Genomic DNA, 14579 nt, shown 5'->3' with positions numbered 1-14579 from the left:
CCTCCCTGCTCTTGAATTCAATCCTTCTAGCAATGAATGCCAATATTCCATTTGCCTTCTTAATAACCTGCTGTACCTACAAGCCAACTTTTTGCATTTCATGAACAAGCACTCCCAAGTCCCTCTGCACAACAGCATGCTGCAATCTTTCTCCATTTAAATAATAATCTGCTTTTCTATTATTCCTTCCAAAGTGGATGATCTTGCATTTACCAACATTGTATTCCATTTGCCAGACCTTGGCCCACTCACTTAACCTATCTGTATCCCTCTGCAGACTCTCCACATCCTCCGTACAATTTGCTTTTCCACTCAGTTTAGTGTCATCAGCAAATTTTGCTACGCTACACTCAGTCCCTTCTTCCAAATCATCAGTGTAAATGGTAAACAGCTGTGGGCCCAGCACCGACCCCTGCGGCACCCCACTCACCACTGACTGCCAACCGGAGAAACACCCATTTATACCAACTCTCTGCCTTCTATCGGTTAACCAGTCCACTATCCATGCCAATACACTTCCTCCGACTCCATGCATCTGTATCTTATTTATGCTGTAAGTCTCTTGTGTAGCGCCTTATCGAACGCCTTCTGGAAATCCAAGTATATGACATCCACCTGTTCCCCTCTATCCACTGCACTCATTATGTCCTCAAAGAACTCCAGTAAGTTTGTTAAACAGGACCTGCCCTTTCTGAATCCATGCTGCGTCTGTCTAATGGAACCACTCCTTTCTGAATGTTACGCTATTTCTTCCTTAATGACAGCTTCAAGCGTTTTCCCGACTACAGATGCTAAGCTAACTGGCCTATAGTTGCCCATCTTTTGCCTACATCGTTTTTTAATAAGCGGCGTGACATTTGCTGTCTTCCAGTCCGCTGGGACCTGCCCGGAGTCTAGAGAGTTTTGATAAATGATTACCAACACGTCTACTATAACCTCGGCCAATTCTCTCAGCACCTTGGGATGTATCCCATCAGGACCAGGGGACTTATCTACCTCCAGGCCCTCTAGTTTGCTCATCATTATCTCTTTAGTGACAGTGATTTTATTGAGGTCCTCACCTCCCATTTCGTCCATAACATCCTTCTTTGGCATATTAGTTCCTCTAGTATTTTGTGTGTGTTGCTCAGATTTCCAGAATCTGCAGATTTTCTCTTGTTTGTGATTGGAGGCCTATTATTCAGCCTAGTCCCATCAATCTGCACCTGGGCCACAGCCCTCCACACCCCTCCCATCCAGGTTCTTATCCAAACTTCTCTTAAATGTTGAAATCGAACCTGTATCCACCACTTCCTTCAGCAACTTGATCTACTCTCTCACCACCCTCTGAGTGAAGAAGTTCCCCCTCATGTTCCCATTAAATACTTTACCTTTCACCCTTAACCCATGACCTGTAGTTCTACTCTCACCCAACTTCAGTAGAAAAAGCCTGCTTGCATTTACTCTATCTACACCCCCATAATTTTTGTATACCATATACGTGTATGTTACCATATCCTATCTTGAGGTTGTTTCTTGAAGGCAAGAAAGTACTGAAATACAGTAGAATCAATGAAAAACCACAAAGAAACAACTGACAAACAGCCAATGTGCAAAAAAGACATATTGTGCAAATAAAAAATAAATAATGCTGAGAACATGAGTTGTAGAGTCCTTGAAAGTGAGACTGTAGATTGTGGAATTGGTTCAAGAGTTAAGTGAAGTTATCCACACTGGTTCAGGAGCTGGATGGTTGAAGGATATTAACTTTTCCTGAACCTAAAGGCTCCTGTGCCTCCTCCCTGATGGCAGCAGGGAGAGGAGAGCATAGCCTATTGATTATGGATGCTGCTTTCTTTTGGCTGCATTCCTTGTAGACGTGCTCAGTTGGTTTGCTGGCTTTTCCTGTGATGGCCTGGACTGTATCCACCACTTCTTGTAGGCTTTCCCATTCTTGGGCATTGGTGTTTCCAGTCTGTGATGCAGCCAGTCAGGATACTCTCCACTGTACATCTATAGAATTTTATCAGAAGTTTTAGATGACATGCCAGAAAGTGAAGTAATTTAGAAAGTGAAGATAATGCTGTCAGATAATAAAATTTCAAGCCTCTCATCTGCCAGCATTCGTATTGTGAAGGTAGATGTTCGTGTAAGGACGTTTTGAAGGGAGCCTCTTGCTTATGCTCTCTAATAGAAATCAGATAAATATTTTTGGAAATGTGCATGTATAAACCTGAATTCTGGTAATGTGCTGGTAGTCAGGTGTACGCAGGCAGGGCAGACAGAAAATTAGAATCAGGTTTAATATCACTGACATGTATTGTGAAATTTGTTGTTTTATGGCAGCAGTACATTGCAATACATAAATAAGTAGTCCAAAAAGAGAAAAAAGTAGATTGAGGATGTGTTTATGGGTTCATTGTCCATTCACATATCTGTTGATGGAAGGGAAGAAGCTGTTCCTAAAATGTTGAGAGTGTGGCTTCAGGCTTCTGTACTACCTCCCTGATGGTAGTAATAAGAGAGCACGTTCTTGGTGATGGGGGACCTTCGTGATGGATACCACCCTTCTGAGGCATCGCCTTTTGAAGGTGTCCTGGGTGCTGGGGAGGCTGGTGCCCATGGTGGAGCTGGCTGAGTTTCCAACTCTGCAGATTTTTCCGATCCTGTGCGGTAGTGTAATCAGAATACTGTCATGGTACATCTGTAGAAATTTGACTGGTGTCTTCGGAGCCGCACTGGAATATGACCTGTGCAAACAAGGATTTGTAGTAAACATTCTTGGGCTCTACTCACTTGCAAGGACTGTAGAGTTCATGTTCTTAGTATTTTTTAAAATTTGCACATTTTGATCATCTTTTGCACGTTCAGTTTTTTCTTTTTCCAATATTTTTATTAAATTTTATTAAATTTCATATACACACAGAATTCATAAGGATACTTATTGTAAATCAAAATAAGGTAGCACAAAATGCACTATATATAAATCACACTGATACAATCACGGTATCCCATATTCATGATCAATCAAATAAAATAAATTGAATTATGAAATACAATAATATGGTTAATTATATTATTAAAAAAAATCTAAACTCACTACCAAGGTAAAGCTGGTTGGTAAAAAAAACAAAAGGGAAAAAAAGTACTTTACCATATAGTGTTTTATAATAATAGCCCAGATCTATATTTTAATAACAATTCAAAGATTTTCAAAATAGTTCAGAAAGGGTCCCCATAGCGTTTGAAAATCTTGATCAGAATCAAAAATTGAACAACAAATCTTCTCTAAATTTAAACATGACATAACATTGCATAACCACTGAGCGTGTGTGTGGGGGGGGGGTGGGGGGCAACCTCCTTTCATTTGAGCAAGATCACCTTCTTAGTCATAAGAGAAATAAAAGCCAGTACCCACAAATGAGAAGGCTCCAGAACTATAGCTCTTTCCTCAACAATACCAAATAAGGTAGTCAAAGGGTTGGGCTTATAATTAACTTTAAAAAGTACAGAAAAAGTTTGGAATACATCTTTCCCATATTTTTCAAGGCTTGAACATGATCAAAACATATGATTTAATGAAGCCTCTCCATTATTACCTCTGTCACAATAAAGAGATGTATCTACAAAAAAAAGAGAGAGCTTGTCTTTAGACTTATGAGCTGTATGTACCACTTTAAATTGTAGGAGGGAAGGACGAGCACATAATGATGAAGAATTAACCATTTTGAAAATAGCCCTCCAGGTCTCATTAGATAATGAAGTCTGTAAATCCTTTTCCCAATCTTTTTTAATTTTGTCTAAAGGTGCCATTCTCAGTCCCAACAACAGACCATAAATATAAGATATTGAGCCATTATCAAAAGGTTTCAAAATAAAAATTACATCTATTATGTTCTTATCCAGGCTGGTAGGAAATATATGTAGTTTAGATCTTTAAAAAATCTCTAATCTGTAGATATCGAAAAAAGTGGGTATTTGATAGGTTATATTTCACTGAGAGCGGCTCAAAAGAAGAACGATCCCCTCCAACAAACAGACCCTGAAATCGTTTAAACATTTAGTTTTTGTTTAGATTCAGATTTATTTATCGTGTGTATATCACGACATACAGTGAAATATATTGTTTGTCTTAACAACCACCACAACCCAAGGATGTGCTGGGACGGCCCACAAGTGTGACCACACGTTCCATGACTAACATAGTATGCCCACCATGCTTGGGAGAACAACACAGAAAAGGACCAGCTTCATGAAGTGTTTGTTTTGGATACATTTTATGGTATTTCTTTATTTGTAAATGCCTGTGAGAAAATAACCTCAAGGTAGCATGCGGTAACGTATAGCTACTTTGATACATTTTATTTTGACTTGAGCTTTGAGACTTTGGGCACCATGGTAGCGTAGTGCTTAGTATGTCACTAATACAGTTCGGGTTCAATCCCGACATCACCTGTAAGCAGTCTGTACATCCTCCCTGTGGAATGCATGGGTTTTCTTCAGATGTTCGGGTTTTCTCCCAAAGTCCAAAGAGGTGCTGATTAGTAGGTTAATTGGTTATTGTAAGTCGCCTGTAATTAGGCGTGGGTTAAATCGGGGGTTGCTGGGCGGTGCGGCTTAAAGGGCTGGAAGGGCCTGTTCTGCGCTGTATCTCAATAAATATGTAAATAAAATGTTTTTACTAATTTGACATTTTAGCCCTTAGCGTTGAACTAATTGGACAACATATTCATTGTTTCCTGTAAGCTACACAGCTGCACAGTAACTGAAATGCTCCCATAAACATAGCCTTTGTTGCTGTGCAGTTGGAATTTTATATATAATGTTAAATAATTTTGAAATGATGCTAATCTAATTGTGAAATTCCCTGTAATTGTGTTAATGAATATAATTCATATATTTTCTAAATAATAAAAGTACCACAACCTTTACTTTGAAATATTTTTGAGCTTCAACATACAGTGTCAGTGTTTCAAGTTACAAATTGTAATAATAAACGCAATGGAAATCAGTAGCTGATTGTTAATAAGCCGCCAACCCACTTTTGAACACTGCCTTCATCTACAAAATAAAAACATTTAAAGTACCACACAGTTTTCAGGCCATTTAAGAATTTTCTGTTCAGAGCAATGGTTGGTCTGCACATTTGTAAATTTAAAAAAAATAGAGAGTGTGTTGAAGGTTTTCAAGGAGCTGTGCGTTAAGAATAGGTTACGCTAAATTAAATCCCACCCTGGTGCCCGTGTGTACTTCATTGACCATGTTGATTGAGATTTTCTGTGGTACACCCAAGATTCTTCCATCACCTCAGCAATCCAAATTATTGAGGACAGTTCTGTGTGTCTTGACAGGCCTCTGATCAGAAAATTCGTACTACAGAGACTCAGGTATTTGTCGCTGCTGCTCAGAAGCATCTTCTGGAGGAAAGGATGAAGCTGCTGGCAGAACTGTGGAAAGCCGGGGTCAAGGTTGGTGCTTCATTGTGTATGATGTACATGGTTTATGGGGTGTCCAGGGAAGGGTAACACCTCTGGTGAAGGGGCTTATTGTGTCCGTTCTGGGGCAGCTCACTCACATTCGGGCCCCACCGGACACTCACCTCTCACCTCTGGCTCATTTGCATGTGACAGCGGCCACACCCCCGGTACATCGCTTCAACAGGGGTGAGGCTGGCGGGTGCTGGTGGCCTCATACCCTGGCAAACAGGGGTGAGGGTGGCGGGTGGCTGGTGGCCTCATACCCTGGGACAGTAGGAATATGCCTGACAGAGCACGCAAAGTCAGCTCTGGCAGACTGAGTGGATGTGATCTACTGTGAGATCCAACGTCCAGGAAGGTGGCTGTCCAACGCTGTGTGGAGAGCGAAGGGCACGACAAGGTACTGAAGGAGTCACGGTCATCCACTGCAACCGAGGAAGCCCCCAGTTGTGACGACTACTCGTACCACTGGACCCAGACTCCGAGGTTCAGAGAGTGGAACTGGCCCAGAACAGCTTTTCCACTTTAAGAACTACCACACAGGTTTCCTGTCATCGCCAGATGTGCCAAACAACCATCAGCACACGAGATAGTATATCAGAGAGAGTTAGAGATTGGAAAAGTACCTTATAACTGAGATGGTTAAGGCAAGATCTGTAAGTGACAAGAGTAGAACAGATAAGCCAGAGGCATGGTTGCAGATATTTCGTCCTTTAGCATAGACATACTGAAGTCATCTCTTAGAATCATAGAGCATTACTGCACAGAAGCAGGCCCTTTGGCCCTTCTAGCCATACCATACTGTTATTTGGTATAGTTCCATCAACCTGCACCTGGACTATAGCCTCAATACCCCTCTCATCCTTCTATCCAAACTTCTCTTAAACATTACAATTAAACCTGCATCCACCACTTCCACTGGCAGCTCATTTCACATTCTCACCACCTTCTGAGTGAAGAAGTTCTCCTTAAATATTTCACCTTTAACCCTTAACATATAACCACTAGTTCTAGTATCACCCACCTTCAGTGGAAAAAGCCTGTTTGCATTTACCCTATCGATATCCCTCATAATTTTGTATACCTCTATCAAATCTCCTCTAATTTTCATATGCTTCAGGGAACAAGGTCCCAACCTATTCAAATCTTTCCCTGTAAATTGGGTCTTCAACTCCCGGCAACATCCTTGTAAATTTTCTCTGTACTCTTTCAAGCTTATTGATATCTTTCCTGTAGGTAGGTGACCAGGACAACAACCAATACTGTACTCAAAATTTGGCCTCAACAGCATCTTGTACAACTTCAACATAACATTGCAACTGGAGCACTGAATATAATGGTTTATGAAGGCCAATGTGCCAAACAATCTCTTTATGACCATCTACTCATGACGTCACTTTCAAGTAATTATTGATGTGTATTCCTAGATCCTTCTGTTCTACTGCTGTTAGAAATCTGGACCACCTTAAAATCTCTTACTATCTTTTGCTCTGTAATTATGCACTGCTATTCGAGATCTCAGCCTGAAATGTCAATCCACTTTTTGCCTCTACAAATGCTACTTGAGTTCAGCAGTTTAATTTCCACTATCAGTAGTGTGTAGGATCGCCATTCAGGATGAGATGGCTGTTGGTTGTGTGATTACCTAGCCCTGTCAATTGGAAGTTCTCTGTTCACTCCTTAGCATGCGTGCAGCTTTCTATTCCAGTTGCACCAAGCTTGCACCTTTGTAGGTGTGCCTGGCTTTCACTTCTGCTCCTCATGGAACCAGCATAGAGTGGACATCGAGAGGATGTTTCCAATAGTCGGGGAGACTAGGATCAGAGGACACCACCTCAGAATAGAAGGACAAATGAGGTGGAACTTCTTTCGCTAGAAGGATGGTGAATTCCATGGATGGTTGTGGAGGCCAAGTGAATGGGTGTATTTAAAGTGGAGGTTGATGGGTTCTTCATTAGTCAGGGTGTTCAAGAATTGTGGGGAGAAGGCAGAGAATGGGGTTAAGAAGGAAAATCAGCCATGATGCAGTGGTAGAGCAGACTCAATGGGCCAAACTGCCTAATTCTGCTCCTGTCGTATGCTCTTATGGTGGGATAGTAGGATGAGGTGATCTGTTGATCATGGGACAATTGGATATAGGAGCAGAATTAGGCCATTTGACCCACCGATCTGCTCCACCACACCATCGTCCCTCTGAACCTCATTCTGCTGCCTTCTCTCTGTGACCTTTAACACCCTGACTAATCAAGAATCTACCAACCTCTGCTTTAAATATACTCAATGACTTGGCCTTCACTGCTGTCTGTGGCAATTAATTCCACAGATTCACTATCCTCTGGCAAAAGAAATTCCTCCTTATCTCTATTCTAAATGAACATCGCTGTATTCCAGGGTTTCCCAAACCTGAGGTCTATGGACCGACCCCTCAGTTAAAGAAAGTGGCTCATAGTGTAAAAAAAGGGTGGGGAACCCCTGTATTCTATTCTGAGGTTATGACTCTGGTCCTGGGGTCCCCCACTATAGGAAACATTCTCTCTACATCCACTCTATCTAGGCCTTTCGATGTTCGATAGGTTTCAAAGATATTTCTCTCTTCCCCACCCCGCATTATTCTTCTAAACTCCAGTAAGTACAGTGAAATGCTCCTCATACATTTACACTTTCATTCCCAGAATCATTGTCGTCAACCTCCTCTGGACCCTTTCCAACGCCAGTACATCTTCTCTTAGATAGGTGGCCCTAAGCTTCTCACAGTACATCTACCCTCACTCTCGTCATCTTTCTGTTCTCCTATATGTAAAATGCCCTGAGGTTTTCCTTAATCTTAATTGCTGAGTGTTTCTTTGGGTAAAATTAACAATAATGAGATCTTCTGTTTAATTGAATTGTGAAGTTTAATCATTCTGTTGTATCAATGTTCAGTGACGCATGTTTGTCACACCTTGTTGATGTTCACTTGTAGTGTTTATTTGTGAAGGTGAAACTGTCCCATGGTACTTAAATTGTTTATTGTGATATTATCCAGGCTGAAATTATGTACAAGAAGAACCCAAAACTCCTGAACCAGCTTCAGTACTGTGAGGAAACAGGAATTCCCCTGGTGGCCATCATCGGAGAACAAGAAATAAAGGAAGGAGTTGTGAAGCTCCGAGTCGTTTCTACAAGAGAAGAGGTTATTCTATTTTCATATTCGATCTTTAATGAAATTTAAGTGTTTCTTTACGTGCAGCGACTATTCCGAATAATAGGTAAGCATGAAGCATGTGAGATATTGAAAGGGAATGAGAGGGGGAGCTTTATCACAGAGGGTGGTGTGAGCTGCCAGCCGAAGTAGCGGCTGCAGCTTAAATTGCAATAATTATAAGAGTTTGGATAAGTACATGGATGGGAGGGGGTATGGAGGACTACAAGTTAATGGGACTGGAAAGAGTAACAGTTTGGCATAGACCAGATGGGCTGAGGGGCCTTTCTCTGTGCTGTGGTGCTCTGTGACTCAATGACTGGGGATCATGAGTTATAAGAGATTGGATAGGCTGGGGTTCACCTCCCTCCGGTATATAGAAAATGGAGGGATGAGTTTTTAGAGGTTTGTAAAACGCAAGGTGAATGATTACAGTTTTCCTCCCTCAGGTAGGCGAGTCTAAAACTAGAGGGCACAGATTTTAAGATGAAAGAGCAATCATGTAATTGGGACCAAATGGGAAATATTTCCACAGAGGAAATTTGCTGGAATTTAGATGGGGGGGATCTAATTGAATATTGAAAGGCCAAGCTAGAGTCGATTTGGAGAGGATATTTCCTATATTGGTGGGGGAGGTCTAGGACCAGAGGGCAGTGAATCTGGAATTCATTGCCACAGTTATCATGGAGGCGAAGTCATTGAGTGTATTCAAAACAGAGGTTACTAGATTTCTTGATTAATAGGGTGTCAAGGGTTACAGGGAAAAGACAGGAGAATGGGGTTGAGACTGATAATAAATTAGCCATGATGGAGCAGATGCGATGGGCTGAATAGCCTAATTCTGCTCCTGTGTTTATGACCTTTCAGAAGATGCATGGAATGAGCTGCCAGAGGAACTGTAGAGGTAGTACATTAACAATGTTTAGACAGGTTCATGGATAGGAAAGGCTCGGAGGGATATGAGCCAAACACAGGCAAGTAGGACTGGCTGAAGTGGGTAACTTGGCAGGCATGGATGAGTTGGGCTGAAGGGCCTATCTCAGGTCTGTATTACTTTAGCTCCAATGGATAAAAAGATACCCCGTTGTTAAAAGGCATGGCCAAGAACCATTCAGAGTAGCATCAAAATGGATTAATACTGCTACAACCCAAGAGCTGGAACGAAATCTCTGCTGTAATGGTTGTTGAAATAAGAACTTTGCATTCTGCTAGGTGAGAGTTTTATTTTACCTAACACCTAGACATTTTAAAACCAAGCAACAGAGCAATGATGTAACACTTCTTGCTGATATAAGACACTAAATGGCCAATATGTGCGGACATAATTTTAAGGTGATTGGAGGAAAGTGTAGGGGGGGAGTATCAGAATGTCAAATGAAAGCAGCAGAAATGCTACACCTGCCCATTCATCACTTCCTTATCCCCCTCACCTCCTTTCAGGGCCCCAAACCGCCCTTCCAGGTGAGGCAACATTCCACCTGTGAATCTCCTGGGGTCATCTATTGTGTCTTGTGCTCCTTATGCACTTCCTCATTGATGAGACTTCCTGATGGCCAACCGTTTTACTTCTGGTTCTCATTCCTGTTGCGACATGTTGGTCTATGGCTTCTTCTTGTACCCAGATGAGGCAACTCTCAGGTTGGAGGAGCAATACCTTATTTTCCATAAGGGTAGCCTCCAACCTAATGGCATTAGCATTGATTTTTCCTTCCCCTTTCCCTCATTTTCTGTTCCCCTCATCTGGCCTCTTAACTCTTCTTCTCACCTGCCTGTCACCTCCCCGATACCCCTCCTTTTCCCCTTTCTCCCATAGTCCACTCTCCTCTACTATCAGATTCCTCCTTCTCCAGCCCTTTACCTTTCCTGCCCATCTGGCTTCACCTATCACCTCCTAGCTATCCTCCTTCCCCTTCCTCAACATTTTTATTCTGGTGTCTTCCCCCTTCCTTTCCAGTCCTGATGAAGGGTCTCAGCCCGAAACATTGATTGTTGACTCTTTTCTATAGATGCTGCCTGACCTGTTAAGTTCCTCCAGCATTGTGTGTGTGTTGCTTGGATTTCCAGTATCTGCCGATTTTCTCTTGTTTGTGATAACATTAACTCACTACTTTTTTAAATTTTTGCACTAATTTAATTTAAATACTTAATAAAATTCATGTTTTTCTACCCAAAATGTATTGCACAAAGACAACTAATTTCACGACATTTGCCGATGATATTCTGATTCAGATCTTAGAATAGGTTAAAGGTTGGCCAAAAGGCCTGTGCTGTACTGTAATGGTCTGTTTTATGTGAATGTTTCCTGTGGTTGAGATAGGTACATTAGCAACACTTGAAGGACACTTGGATAGGTATATGGATAGGAAAAGGTTTAATGTTTAATGATCAGTATTTGCCATATATACTTTGAAAATGTGATCAGCTGGACAAAGATTCTGTTTGTAAAAAGAAAATGGCTATCAGGTCTGCCATGATTACTTCAATGGTCCATATTGGTTTTAACTCACGTCACTGTGTTATCTTTGGCAGATTGATGTTGTGAGAGCTAATCTCCTGGAAGAAATCAGGAAGAGAACATGCTAGTTGTAATCCCTTCACAAAGGTGCATCTCTACTGCTAAGCCACTGATATACACTGGTCACTACCACTATATATGCTGTGCTGTAGCATGAATATCTATCTCTGCTTGTTAACAAATTGCAGGATTAAGAAGCTTACTAATACCTTCACAACGTGGGGCTAAAAATAATTTTCTCGGGTGATATTAAATCTGAATTTGAATATATATCCTTTCCCAATTATGTTGTTTCCAAATATCCTTTTATTACGAAGCCTGGAATTTTGCTTATCTGGTCAAATCAATAAAAAGCATGCTGGCGACTTGGTGTCTGTTTATTGACTAAAAGTGCTTAGTTCAAGTTTAATTGTCATTCATCCATACATCAATACCCATGAATACAGCCAAACAAAATAGTATTCCTCCAAAACGCAGTTCCAACTGTCATACACAGCACAAAGCACATATAGCACATATAGCAGTAAACATACAGTCAAACAAAAAAAAGTCCTAATTAAAGTTCTCAGCTTGAAACATCGACTCTTTTTCCCCTTAGATGCTGCCCGACCCACTGAGTTCCTCCAGTATTTTGTGTGTGTTGATACAGATACTCGTTTTCTTTGCTCTATTCCAATTTCACTCCCCAGCTTTTGAATATTATGGCCACAAGTCGGTAATATGCACAGAGTTCTGACGCAGAGTTTCGACTTGAAACATTGGCAATTCTCCCACAGATGCTGATTAATTCACTGAAGTTCCTCCAGCGGGTTGTTTGTTGCTCCAGATTCCAGCGTCTGCTGACTCTTGTGTCCCACAGAGTTTCCTACTCTTCCCTTCACTTGTAGCTTTATGCATTTCTCTGGACCAGAGGAAGCTAAGAGGAGATCTGATAGAGCTTCATAAGATGAGAGGCGTAGAGTTTGTTTGTTCGTTATGTGCCATGTTGTGTGACATGGACGATCATGGTCTTTCATCCTATAAGGTGAAATCTAACATAAATGTCTGGGATCTCAGAGTCTTTTATGCTCGCTTTGAAAGGGAGAATAAAACTACAGCTATGAAGATTCCTGCAGCACCCAATAACACTGATCTCCATTTCAGAGTCCGACGTCAAGCTATCTTTCAAGAGGGTGAACTTTGAAAGGCGTAAGGCCCTGATGGTGTACCTATTGGGCACTGAAAACCTGTGCCAACTAACTGGCAGGAGTGTTCAAGGACATCTTCAATCTCTTACTGCTATAACCAGAGGTTCCCACCTGCTCCGACAATCATACTATTTCCCAAAAAGAGCAGGGCAGACCTGATTCTGATTCTGTTATCAGCCTGCTTTTTATAACGGCAAACTTGTGTTGTAAAGTTTAATGACTAGTGTTCCTGATTAGTGGGGTTGAGGGGCATAATAAATCGGCCATGATGGAATGGTGGGGTAGTCTCGATGGACTGAAAGGCCTAATTCTGCTCCTATGTCTTATGGCGAGTGGAGATTCATCTCTACCAAAGGAAGCTAAGGTGCTCCTTCCTGCCGCTAGCCTGCAAGTCACCCTTGGACAAGGTGTAGCACCTGCTTAGCCCTGAAACAGGGTCATGTGAAGCCGTGGGAGGTGGTGGATGGTCGTATGAGCAGCTGGTGCAGATCACAAATCCTGGTTATGCGACTGCTCATGCCAGTCTCTGAAAAATATTGATAATGGCTGGGGTCACCCATCTTATAAAGACACTGCTCAGAAGAAGGCAATGGCAAGATGATTCTGTAGAAAAGATTTGCCAAGAACAATCATGGTCATGGAGACCATGATCACCTACATCATACCACACGGCTCATAATGAATTAATGAACCTTATATTCTTAATTCATCAGTTCCTTCTAGACTCTCTAGATAATCAGTGACTATTTTATTCCCAGTAAGGTTGGCACAACATTCACACCACCACTACATCATTTCCTGTCAGTCACCTTATCTACAGACACCTCTGTGTCTAGTATCACGTCATGGGCATACAATCAATCTATGTATATAAGCTATCTTATGTATTTATTATTATTGTATTCTTTATCTTACTGTTATTTTTGTGTTGTATCTGGTCCAGACTAAACATTAATTTCATTTCCTTTACACTTGTCATAGAGTATTAGAAAACTACAGCACAAAAACAGGCCCTTTGGCCCATCTAGTCCATGCCTGAACCATTCAAGCTGCGTACTCCCATCAACCTGCATTCAGAACATAGCCCTCCATAGCCTTCCCATCCGTGTACCTATACAAACTTCTCTTAAATGTTGAAATGGAAATCACTCCCACAACTTGTGCTGGCACCTTGTCCCACCCTCTGAATGAAGAAATTTCTCCTCATGTTCCCCTTAAACATTTCACCCTTGACCCATGACCTCTAGTTGTAGTCTCACCCAGCCTCAGTGAAAAAACCGAGCTTAGATTTACCCTATCTATTGTGCACTGGAAATGACATTAAACAATCTTGAATCTGGAGCTCCATTCACCGATGGGTTTTCCTGTTCTGAAACTTTGCAATGGTTGCAAGGAGAATTGGAAGCTCTCATCCAAGCTCAGTAGTATTCTGTCTGCAGCTTCCTATGACCAGGCTGACGCCACAGACACCAGACTGACTGCAGGGTCAGGAGATATGGGAGCAATAAGCATTTTGAGACAATAGCAACACACACAAAATGCTGGTGGATGCAGCAGGCCAGGCAGCATCTCTAGGAAGAAGTACAGTCAACGTTTCGGGCCGGGACCCTTCGTCAGGACTAACTGAAAGAAGAGATTTGAAAGGGGGAGGAGGAGATCCAAAATGATAGGAGAAGACGGGAGGGGGAGGGATGAAGCAAAGAGCTGGGAAGTTGATTGGCAAAAGGGATACAAGGCTGGAGAAGGGAGAGTATCATGGGATGGAAGGCCTTGGAAGAAAGAATGGGGGAGGGGAGCACCAGAGGAAGATGGAGAATAGAAGTTATTGTGAGTGGGAAAGACTAAATAAATAAATAGGGATGGGGTAAGAAAGGGAGGAGGGGCATTAATGGAAGTTAGAGAAATCAATGTTCATACCATCAGGTTGAAAGCTACCCAGACGGAATATAAGGTGTTGTTCCTCCAACATGAGTGTGTCTTCATCTCAACAGTAGAGGAGGCCATGGATTGACATCGGAATGGGAATGGGACATGGAATTGAAATGTGTGGCCACTGGGAGATCCTGCTTTCTCTGGCAGACAGAGCGTAGGTGTTCAGCGAAGCGGTCTCCCAGTCTGCATCGGGTCTCGCCAATATATAGAAGGCTGCATCGGGAGCACCGGATGCAGTATATCACACCAGCCGACTCACAGGTGAAGTGCTACCTCACCTGGGAGGACTGTCTGGGGCCCTGAATGGT

At 42.0% G+C, this 14579-nt stretch overlaps 1 protein-coding gene across 4 annotated transcripts in view; it reads left to right on the top strand.

Annotated features, from left to right (window-relative positions):
• Window positions 1-11545, top strand: part of hars (histidyl-tRNA synthetase) — an 86319-nt gene extending 74774 nt beyond the window's left edge. For all 4 annotated transcript variants that reach the window (XM_063053015.1, XM_063053012.1, XM_063053013.1 and 1 more), the window contains 3 exons: window positions 5331-5447; window positions 8482-8628; window positions 11167-11545. In XM_063053015.1, coding sequence (XP_062909085.1) covers window positions 5331-5447; window positions 8482-8628; window positions 11167-11220 — 318 coding nt within the window. In that variant the 3' untranslated portion in view covers window positions 11221-11545. The remainder of the gene's footprint in view (window positions 1-5330; window positions 5448-8481; window positions 8629-11166) is intronic.
• The last annotated feature ends 3034 nt before the right edge of the window (window positions 11546-14579 follow it).

The sequence above is a fragment of the Mobula hypostoma genome, chromosome 7, assembly GCF_963921235.1.
Source record: "Mobula hypostoma chromosome 7, sMobHyp1.1, whole genome shotgun sequence".
In the NCBI taxonomy this organism is placed as follows: Eukaryota; Metazoa; Chordata; class Chondrichthyes; order Myliobatiformes; family Myliobatidae; genus Mobula; species Mobula hypostoma.
The sequence above is the reverse complement of the archived record's forward strand: the minus strand, read 5'-3'. Positions and strand labels throughout refer to the sequence as shown.